Source organism: Sebastes umbrosus, chromosome 16 (genome assembly GCF_015220745.1).
Source record: "Sebastes umbrosus isolate fSebUmb1 chromosome 16, fSebUmb1.pri, whole genome shotgun sequence".
NCBI lineage: Eukaryota > Metazoa > Chordata > Actinopteri > Perciformes > Sebastidae > Sebastes > Sebastes umbrosus.
The window spans coordinates 22,877,340-22,887,481 of record NC_051284.1 but is presented as its reverse complement, the minus strand read 5'-3'; the positions used below and the strand labels follow the sequence as shown (position 1 = coordinate 22,887,481).

General features: G+C 35.6%; 2 protein-coding genes across 5 annotated transcripts; one reads left to right on the top strand and one right to left on the bottom strand.

Moving 5' to 3' along the window:
- Nucleotides 1-610: 610 nt before the first annotated feature.
- Nucleotides 611-5,283, bottom strand: yju2 (YJU2 splicing factor homolog). Of its 3 annotated transcripts, none has more exons than XM_037747280.1 (9): nucleotides 5,149-5,283; nucleotides 3,841-3,941; nucleotides 3,253-3,397; nucleotides 2,964-3,098; nucleotides 2,698-2,879; nucleotides 2,260-2,413; nucleotides 1,429-1,574; nucleotides 1,373-1,398; nucleotides 611-1,135 (listed from the first exon to the last, which is right to left on the bottom strand). In XM_037747280.1, exons 1-9 carry the CDS (start codon nucleotides 5,170-5,172, stop codon nucleotides 1,014-1,016), a joined length of 1,035 nt encoding a protein of 344 aa, XP_037603208.1. In that variant the 5' UTR covers nucleotides 5,173-5,283; the 3' UTR covers nucleotides 611-1,013. The 3 variants fall into 3 exon arrangements, with proteins under 3 accessions (XP_037603208.1, XP_037603207.1, XP_037603206.1); XM_037747279.1 differs by having other exon boundaries at nucleotides 1,373-1,433; nucleotides 1,464-1,574; XM_037747278.1 differs by having other exon boundaries at nucleotides 1,373-1,574.
- LOC119474920 (cocaine- and amphetamine-regulated transcript protein-like) lies at nucleotides 5,215-9,550 on the top strand. 2 transcript variants are annotated; one of them, XM_037747282.1, is made up of 4 exons: nucleotides 5,215-5,358; nucleotides 8,040-8,178; nucleotides 8,485-8,565; nucleotides 9,392-9,550. In XM_037747282.1, exons 2-4 carry the CDS (start codon nucleotides 8,044-8,046, stop codon nucleotides 9,497-9,499), a joined length of 324 nt encoding a protein of 107 aa, XP_037603210.1. In that variant the 5' UTR covers nucleotides 5,215-5,358; nucleotides 8,040-8,043; the 3' UTR covers nucleotides 9,500-9,550. The 2 variants fall into 2 exon arrangements, with proteins under 2 accessions (XP_037603210.1, XP_037603209.1); XM_037747281.1 differs by having other exon boundaries at nucleotides 5,217-5,358; nucleotides 7,826-8,178.
- The last annotated feature ends 592 nt before the right edge of the window (nucleotides 9,551-10,142 follow it).

The following is a 10,142-nucleotide window of genomic DNA, read 5'->3' as shown; positions in this document are numbered from 1 at the left end:
AAATAAATAAACAGTCAATACATTAATGAATTCATAAATAAATAATGGAATTATAATAATAGAATTAAATTCTATTTGAAAATGCAGTTTAAAAAATAATAATTGGATTCACAAATTGAATTAAGGAAACAGGTTTTCAACTTTTTGTAAATCCCTTTTTAATTTGAACTATTTATTGATGGATTAATATTTCATTTGTAAATTCTTTTTATAATTCTTCTTTTTATTGCCCATTAAAATGTCAAATAATTCATTGATTAATAAATCACTCCCCTTGCTTTTCTGATCTACATAAATTCATAACTTTACAGGCAGTCAGATATAGGGCAGCACAGACATATAAAAACAAAATATTCTGATCCCACATTGACATTTAAGATATCAAAAGAGGCGTTGCAAGATGTACATATTTCATATTTACTTATGTTTCTCTACATATATTGTTTATATTGTAGCATTATGCACATATTATAGCATAATATACATGTTACATACTCCTTTACTTCCATTTCTTTATGTTTATATAAGAGTAACTGTAACGCCCTGAATTTCCCCCAGGGATCAATAAAGTATTTCTGATTCTGATGTCAAAGCATGTCAAGGACAAAGATTTAAAGTTAAACAGATTTTAATAAACACTAAAATATACATCTGATATTTTCACAGGGCAAAATCTGACTCACAAAACTTCAAACATTATCATTTCTTCTAGGTTAAATTCTTAGTAACAACAGGTCTATGAAACGATGGATCAGCTAAGGAAGATTATTTTTGTTTCACTGGGTTTGGATAGCAGACAATAGAATTCCTGCTAATGACTGCCCACCAACACATTGACTTATCATCAGTCGCTTCTTTATAGAAAGGTTTATAGGATAGACCCACAAACTGGTTTACATTGGATTTCTGCACAGCATTACAAAAATGAATTATTAATAATAATCCTTTATGCATCAATTATACAATTGTGAGTCAATCACTCAAAATCAAAAACCACCCCGAGCATCTTCTTTTCATTCGCTGTCATTGCTGTCACTGTCTGAATACGCCCCCAGCAGGCTGAGAGACGACGATCCATTTTGTGTGGTAACAGGCTTAGAGGCATTCATGTAGCCAGCTGTAGATGCCTTTGAATCTGTAAAACAACATACACAATCATTGTGCCTTCCAAATCACATGTAAACCTTTGATTGAGAATGTGAACAAGCAGCAAAAGAAAGTAGAAATCTTAAATGTACAAAAAGGAAACGTGTGCTCATAGGAACACGAGTGAGGAGAGTAAATAAATCATAGAAACTAACTAATGTCTACGATTTCAGAGTCAAGCTATACAAGGTTTTCATGTAAGATGTAAGAGATGCTGATATGTTACCTGTTTGTGAAGTGGGAGCAGCAGCTGCTGCCACTGGACTGGGTTTGTTGACAGCTGCTGCCACTGGACTGGGTTTGTTGACAGCTGCTGCTGGTTTCTTTCGCACGACCAGAGACCCCAGTGCCCCTTTACTGCCCAGCGTACCCACACTCCTCTCCCAGCTCTCCACCTTGGCCCTCTTCACTCCTCCAGCTGAGGCTTCCTGTGGAAACACAGAATGAGACAAGATAGGATGGCTTCTTAGTTTTTTTTTTTGTATTTTCATCTTTATTAACGTCAACAATGTATGCGTGCAATCAGTTTGTGATTTTATCTCATTAACATCAGCCTCACTGTTTACTGTTCACTCTCCTAAAGCCATATCAGAGGGGATTAAGTAACAGTTTCTACTGAAATAAATAAAATAAACATGAATACCTCTACTGAAAAAGCCGTCTAGCTAAACAAAAAGATGTATCCTATCTGTGATGTAATAAAATGTTTGTTTGTTTGTTGTTGTATATTTTAGTGCCATTTAAGTGAGTTTTAAGCATATTTTGATGATTAACGGGATAATATTGTGAATCACAATGATTTTGGCCAGGATAATTGTGACATGCCTAACACAGGGTGACCTTTACTGTGAAGCAGTCACTGAAAACTCAATGTATTTGTCACTAAGCTCAGAGAAATGGTCCTTTTTGGGCATTTTTTTGACTGTGGATCAGTTTTAAATGTTGCAGGGACGAGAAGGAACAGTGAGAGAACGAGAACAATGAGCTGTTAGATAAAGAATCGCATGCAACAGGACGGAAATCTTGAGGCTTTTGACTTTAAATTGGGTAAAACCATGACAAATATTTGCAAATGTCATTGCACTGAATACACCTATTCACACACATACGTACCTGTGCCTCTGTGGGTTTGACAGTGGTGAGGATGTCTGTTGGTTTGTCTGGGCTGAGTTTCTTTGACTGTGAGCTGCTGCCCCCCTCCTCCTCCTTCTCTGAATCAGAGTCAGAATCTCTGAGTCTTTTCACAAGGGCACGATCCAACATCTCTCTGTGAAACAATTCATACATTCAGTCTTGATTAAGTTTTTAATGACTATTGCTCAGAGTTCCGTCTGATTATGAGAGGAATACACATAACAAAACTCATTCAGAAACATACAATGCAGAGATTAAAGTTCCTATGCATCTGTAGCATTTGTTATAGTCTTTAGATGACCGTCAGTGTTGGATATTTATAGTTATTCTAGTAAATACGTTTTTTATTTTACGGTACACTTGAAAAATGTAACATTCTTTAACTACTCATTGTCTATTCAAACCTTCCTCACTCACTTTGTCTCTAGCTCATCCTCTTCTTTCTCTCTTTCCTTCTCTCTCTTCTCTAAATCTCTGTAGCGGTCGATCATCCCCTCAAAGTCCACCTGAGCCTGCCTCTGGTTCAGCTCCTTCAGCTCCTGGAGGTTCTCCAGAACCTCCATCTCCATCTTGGAATCCTTTGTGCGGTTCTCCAACACCTGGTAGAGGATTGGGAAATCATCAACTCTTCATTCCTACTGGCAATTAAAACAATAACAGTAAATTACATTTTAAACACTGACCTTCATGGGATTGTTCAGCTCCTCTTCTTCTCTCTCAAGTTGGACTCTCTTCTCCTCTTCCTCAATCAGTTTCTCTGCCTGGAAGTTTCGTGTTGCACCGTGCTCCATGGCATAGTCTGTGTTCTCTGGGTCGGTCTATAATCGTGTGACAAATAAAGTGTGAGAAACTATTATATGCATAACGCTGGAGATGTTTCTTTCAGAAAATAGCACAGACACAGCTCTATATTTACCTCTGTTCCATTTCAATACATATCACAGTGATAATCAGTGCATTAAATACGCTCACCTTAAATGTAATCTCAGCAAGACATCGAGTACATTTGATGTAGAAACGGAAGATGGGTAGACCCATGTACAGCTCATTCATTACAGTCTCTTTGCGTGCATTGAACTTCTTTCCCTTGTAGATGTATTCGCCACATGTTTTACACCTGCAAACAACCAGAGAGGCAACGCTGATGACATCACAGTCACAGGACCCATTTACAGAAGCCTGAAAGTGCTTGTCGCTAAGAGGTAACCAGGTTCCTTGCAAATACAACCAGACTCTAAGAAACCGTTTTTTCCCTTCAAATGAAACAAGCCATCCAAGACTCCTGCCAGGATAACAGTCTCTTTAACCCTGCATCCCTTCTCTTCTTCACTAAACCACTATTCAATTCAAATAAGCACAATACTAAGCATGTAGAGGTTGCTGTCACTTTTGTCCTGAGATCCTGGGTGTAAATATGTGACAACTTAACTGTACTATGCTGATGTTTGTGTATTGAAAACAGATCATTTAACCCTGTAATGAAACTCCATCCTCTGCCACACCAGCTGTGTCCTGTGTGGCAATAAAACTATTGTGGAGCCATGGATCAAACAGACATACCTCATATTGAATGGAGCCATCAATCTGACGACATACTGACGATCTTTTGGGAGTTTAAGTTTGGGGATTTTGGATGGATCAAAATCCGGGGGGTAGTATTTCTGTGGAAGAAAAAAAGCAGAGTGAGTAACTGAAAATGTAGTAGCTGTTAGTAGTAATAGTAGTAGTAGTAGTGGTGGTAGTAGTGGTGGTAGTGGTAGTGGTAGTGGTAGTATTAGTAGCAGTAGCAGTAGTAGTAATAGCAGTAGTAGTAGTAGTGGTAGTAGTAGTAGTGGTAGTAGCAGTAGTAGTAGTAGTAGTAGTGATAGCAGTAGTAGTCTAGTAGTAGTAGTAGTAGTAGTAGTAGTAGTAGTAGTAGCAGTAGTAGTAGTAGTAGTAGTAGTGGTAGTGGTGGTAGTAGTAGTAGTGGTAGTAGTAGTAGTAGTAGTGGTGGTAGTAGTAGTAGTAGTGGTAATAGCAGTAGTAGTAGTAGTGGTGGTAGTAGTAGTAGTAGTAGTAGTAGTAGTAGTAGTGGTAATAGCAGTAGTAGTAGTAGTAGTAGTAGTAGTAGTAGTGGTAGTAGTGGTAGTAGTAGTAGTAGTGGTGGTAGTAGTAGTAGTAGTAGTAGTAGTAATAGCAGTAGTAGTAGTAATAGCAGTAGTAGTAGTAGTGGTGGTAGTAGTAGTAGTAGTAGTAGTAGTAGTAGTAGTAGTAGTAGTGGTGGTAGTAGTAGTAGTAGTGGTAATAGCAGTAGTAGTAGTAGTGGTGGTAGTAGTAGTAGTAGTAGTAGTAGTAGTAGTAGTAGTAGTAGTAGTAGTGGTAGTGGTGGTAGTAGTAGTATTAGTGGTAATAGCAGTAGTAGTAGTAGTGGTGGTAGTAGTAGTAGTAGTAGTAGTGGTAATAGCAGTAGTAGTAGTGGTGGTAGTAGTAGTAGTAGTAGTAGTAGTAGTAGTAGTAGTAATAGCAGTAGTAGTAGTAGTGGTAGTAGTAGTAGTAGTAGTAATAGCAGTAGTAGTAGTAGTAGTAGTAGTGGTAATAGTAGTAGTAGTAGTAGTGGTAATAGCAGTAGTAGTAGCAGTAGTGACAACAATGGAGTTTGATTTCTACAGAAAGTAAATGTAGTTGTAACACATACAGTAGTTCAGATGTCGTAAATGAACAGTTGAAACAAACCTAGCAACCCCCCGTTCACTATGAAATACTGTAACCTTAGTTACCATCGCTGATAACACCACGCTTAGCTTCAAAGCTAACGTTAGCCTGTTTGGTTACATGTTTTAAACTGATTTTAAACGTTACTAACAGAGGCAACACTGTTCATATACTTACATTTAACACTTTTCTTTCGGACATTGTTGCTTTTGCTGGAAACCCAACGAGGAGAATGAAACGTTGGAATAATCAGATTGAGAGCTAATTCAGCTACAGTGCTAGCTAGCTGCTTGTACACTTCCGGTTATCTCTTCTTCTTCTTCTTCTTCTTTGGGGTTTTACGGCACTTCCGGTTGTCTCATCATTAGCTGCCCCCCTGCGGCATGGGTGAGTAACTACAACAACAACCGAAAAAATATTCCTGAACTGACTACAAAATACAGGAAGACAAGGATATAATATGACAAATAGAGACAATTACATGGAAGTAAAAATAAATAATAATAAATAAATAAATAAATTGTGGAATGGGTTAGGTGATGGGTTGAAGTGGAGCACAAATATAAATCAATTTAAAAAGCTATACAAAAAAATATATTTTTGGGAGGTATATGGATGAGGAAGAGTTGTGATAGGGGTTGTGTTAAGGGTTGGTTTATATCTACTCTTTAACTCCGGATGGATATGTGGGTTGTAAATAAACTTGGGATGCTGTTCATATATTTAATTTGGGATGTAAATAAAAGTGTTGTCTTGTTTTGTTTGTTATTATTTTGTATCTGTTTTTATTCATTTTTTTAAGACATTAATTTATTCATTAATTTATTCATTCAATCATTCAAATAAATAATATTAAAATGTTCTCTTCTCTATGATAGATATTCTGGAGGATGGTTGACCATAGCACCTCACCATGGCCTAATATTGATCAATGGGACTAATTCTTCTATTAGCTGATGTGGCAAGCAATGGAATAATAAAAAATAGACTCTTTGAGGAGGAAAAGGATCACAAAAGAAGGAAGGTCCAAGGCACTCTTCTAGCAAACAGTTAAAAAGCCTTTAATCAGATGGCTATTTCAGTGTGAAATACTAAAAACATAGACAATGCTGGCATTGTCATGCGTATGCGTGGGTTGTAATCCATCTCACAATGTGCCATCATTGTCTATTGTCTATCTTGTCTATCGGCTTTTTAACTTTTTGCTAGAAGAGTTTTTTGTGTTCCCTACCAAAGAGCACCTTCATTACACTTGTTTAAACTTCCAAGCACTCCAGACCTTTTCTTTTTTTTTTTTGAGGAAAAGAATCATGTTGGGATTCATATGTTTGTTTATTGTTTATTTATTTGGATTCTCACTAGCTGTCACCAGCACAACAGCTAATCTTTCTGTGGTCCACAAGAACATAAATTAATATGGCAATTTTAAGGTATTATGCAAATCAAACAAAATAGACAATCGTATTACATGCTTATATATACATATACATACATACGTTACATAATTTAAAAGTATATTTTTGTCATCTTTATTCATGCAAGTTGACTGGTCATGACAATTACTGATCATTTTAAATCATTAACCACTTGAAACCTAATGTTACCATTACAAAAAAAAATCTTCTAATTTGCTTTAAATGCTTATTCTGACACTTCATTGAACCCATATCACATTTAAAAATATTATTTTTAATGGCTGCACCTTAAAGTAGGACAGTTCTACATGCCGTATGCATCATTTTACACATTTTTATACACATGGTTTAAATGATTTCTCCTTTTCTCCCTTAGTCTGTCAACATCTTATTCTTTAGTTATGTTTTTGTTACACCTAATGTCACTGAGTGAGCAAGTGTGTGATTGGTCACTGGGCTGTGGCATATTCCTATAATGAGATCCAAATGCATCTGTCATGAATAAATGTTGAAATATACATAAATATTGTGTCAAACACCCTAAACCTTGAAATATATATTTTCCATTGCATTTATTCTATCTGAATGAATCATAGGATTTATATATTGACCAATGCCCTCATTTCTTCCTTAGCCTTGTCTTATTCAGAAGACAGTGGAGGAGATTTAGATCGAGGAATGGCCTCTCAGGGGTAATGTATAATTGTCAGTGACATGGGGGCTCGTGTGTAAACATAAGCTTGTCAGCCAGCCAGCACACACATGCATTAGGGAGCAGCTAAGGTTCTTCCTACAAAAGGAAATTGGATCCTGATTACAGATTGGTGTCAATGTGGGTTAACCTGAGGGCTGAGTTCAGCTTTATTGAACAGAGGTGACAGGAGGAGAAAGGCAGAATAGATTAGCAGCAAAACATGGGTGTGTTTACAAAAGATACCCTCTCCACAAGAGGTAGTTAAGAGTATGGTATTATATTGTGCTCTTTCTCACTCAAATCTTATAAAAATCTTAGAACAGATTACTATCAGATTATACGCCATAGAGCGGTGCAGAGGCAGAAACAGGTAGTCTCCCTTTAAAAAATGATATGCAACTACTTTGCATGGTCCTTGCATTCAATGAAAATTGGTAATCGCATGTGAGATCAGTAAACAGAGAGGATTTGACAGTTCCAGATTCAGATTCAGTTTTGTTCAGTGATGCTTTTATGTTGTATATGTGGTGAGTTATCAGCCTCATTCTGACACATCAAAATGACTCATGAATGAGTCAGATGTATGTTTAATAGGCCCATGGATAAATATTTGAAACTGAAAATTAGATTGGATTGGCTTGTGATAAATGTTTCATTCCCACTCAGCAAACTAGATTACATTATCAAATATGTTTTATGAAATGTAAATCCACCTTTGACTGCCCTTGATTTTATATCCTGTCAGGTCCCTTCCTCCAAAGACACAGAAGGTGCTGAGCAGTGTCACCAGGGTCAAAATGTTCCATGAATATTTCAGAAGGTGGCTGATGTCAACAGCAGCCATAAGGCGCCTATAAAGAGCAGGTCCCTGTACAGGAGATCCTCCAAACGTCTAAGGAACATCCACAGACTTTCCTCCACCTGCTAAAGAGAAGGACTGCTCCTGTTTGTGTCTTCAGCACCATGGTCAGCGCTCGAGCTCTCCTCCTCGTGGTCACCTGCTGCTGCGCCTACCTGTGGTTCGCTCGTGCAGAGGAGTCCTCACTGGAGACGCGCTCGCTGGATTTCTCCATGAAATCCCAACAGGAGAAAGACCTGGTGAGAGATTTTTATTAGGGGTATATGGGTGTGAAATGTGTCAGCAGGATGGATGAATATTATATATTGAATGAAGATTATTATAAATACATTATATATAATATATATATATATATATATAAATATTATATTATATATATATATATAATAATATTATATATATATATATATATATTATTATTATATATTATTATTATATTTAAATTGTTCTCTCTTACAAAATGACCAAAGATATATATATATATTATATATATATATATATATATATATAATATTTAACTTTTTTTTGCATTTTGTTCTCTGTAGATTGACGCTTTGCAAGAAGTTTTGGTGAAGCTGAGGAGCAAAGAGATGCCCTTGGAGAAAAAGCTCGGCTGGCTGCCTTCGGTATGGATTAGAAATGATAAAACAACTTGTATTTCCGGGACAGGGGATACTATAATATTTTTGGGATATTCTCTGAATTTATTACATCTAGAAATATGCTTTAAAATTGTATTACTCACTTTTAAAGTACAATTTGGTCTGACCCCAGAATACATAATGGATCTCTTAACACCCTATACACCTGTACGTGGTCTGAGATCATCTGATCAGCTACTTCTTGCTGTTCCCAGGTCCAATTTTGTGACAAGAGGCGATCAAACTCGTGAATGCACTTCCTATAGAGATATGATCATCTAACTCTGTATCCACTTTTAAAAAACTTTTGAAAACACATTTTTTTAGGATAGCATTCCTATAAGTAGAAGACTGGGTATAAATATATGTATATGTACATCCGTTTCTGGACGCATGTGTACATTTATACACATCTATGTATATATATATACTGTATATTTGTTTTATCAACTTGTCCTACAATTTTACCACTTCTATTATTATTGATATGTTCTGTGATGTTCTGTTTTAGCAGTTACCATATCTTTTACTTTATTCATCTGCTTTGATTGTCTTGTGAAGCACTTTGTAACATCTGTTTTGAGAAGTTCTATATAAATAAATGTATTATTATTATTATTATAAAATAGAAGAATTTTGGAGATGTGATTTCTGTTTATAAAATTAGTTTTAACTTGGAAATCAAAGCATACACGTACATTTCTGACTTTTCCTGACTAGTACTTTCGAAATACTGTTCTTTGATCAAGTAAATGAGTGTACAACTTATATCCGCAGTTTTATGAATGTTATGTTGTTTTTGTCGTTCCAGTGTGACGCTGGAGAGCCGTGCGCAGTGCGTAAAGGCGCGCGCATCGGCACGCTGTGCAGCTGTCCTCGAGGCACTTCCTGTAACTTTTATGTTCTCAAATGTTTGTGAAGGAAAAAATAGTGTGAAGGAGAAAAATAAATGTAATATGTGATTAATAAAGGACGCTTTTCTTTTATTAAACGTGGACTGGAAGATGTTAGAATATTGGTTTTGAATAGATTTGGAGGTCTGTGTGCATCTGTATCTTTTAGTTATTTGTGTCATATTTGTGGCATCTTGTGAAAGACTTTAAATGAAGTTTTTGTCATAAGTCCTTTTCTCCCCTTGTAATTTTGTTTGTGTTTTTGTTTGTTGTTAGATAGTATATCCTTGCATCGGTTTATAAACACATTTGTAAGATAAGGAGCTCAATAAATTAACTAAATTATATTCAAGTGTCTGTGTGTCTGTTGCACTATATTATATATATATTATATTATATTATATTATATAATATATAAATATTATATATACATGCATAATAAATATAATATATATAAATATATAATATAGATATATATTATATTATATATAATATATAATATATATATAATATATATATAGTTATATATATATATATGCATACTTAGAGCCTATTAGAAGCTGGATGTTTGTCATTTTCCCACAATCACTTGTGGGAAAATTGCTTTGGATTAAAAATCACCGCACTAAAAACACTTAAGGGACAATAAAGAAAAAATAAATATTGATT

What these genes read in the sequence shown, in the direction of transcription:
- LOC119474920 (XM_037747282.1), top strand. Translation starts at nt 8,044, where the DNA reads ATGGTCAGCGCTCGAGCTCTCCTCCTCGTGGTCACCTGCTGCTGCGCC. An exon ending in CCCAACAGGAGAAAGACCTG is followed by an intron (nt 8,179 to 8,484) that starts GTGAGAGATTTT and finishes TGTTCTCTGTAG; the next exon opens with ATTGACGCTTTGCAAGAAGT. An exon ending in AGCTCGGCTGGCTGCCTTCG is followed by an intron (nt 8,566 to 9,391) that starts GTATGGATTAGA and finishes TTGTCGTTCCAG; the next exon opens with TGTGACGCTGGAGAGCCGTG.
- yju2 (XM_037747278.1), bottom strand. Translation starts at nt 5,172, where the DNA reads ATGTCCGAAAGAAAAGTGTTAAAT. An exon ending in CCGAAAGAAAAGTGTTAAAT is followed by an intron (nt 3,942 to 5,148) that starts GTAAGTATATGA and finishes TTTCTTCCACAG; the next exon opens with AAATACTACCCCCCGGATTT. An exon ending in TGCTCCCACTTCACAAACAG is followed by an intron (nt 1,136 to 1,372) that starts GTAACATATCAG and finishes GTTGTTTTACAG; the next exon opens with ATTCAAAGGCATCTACAGCT.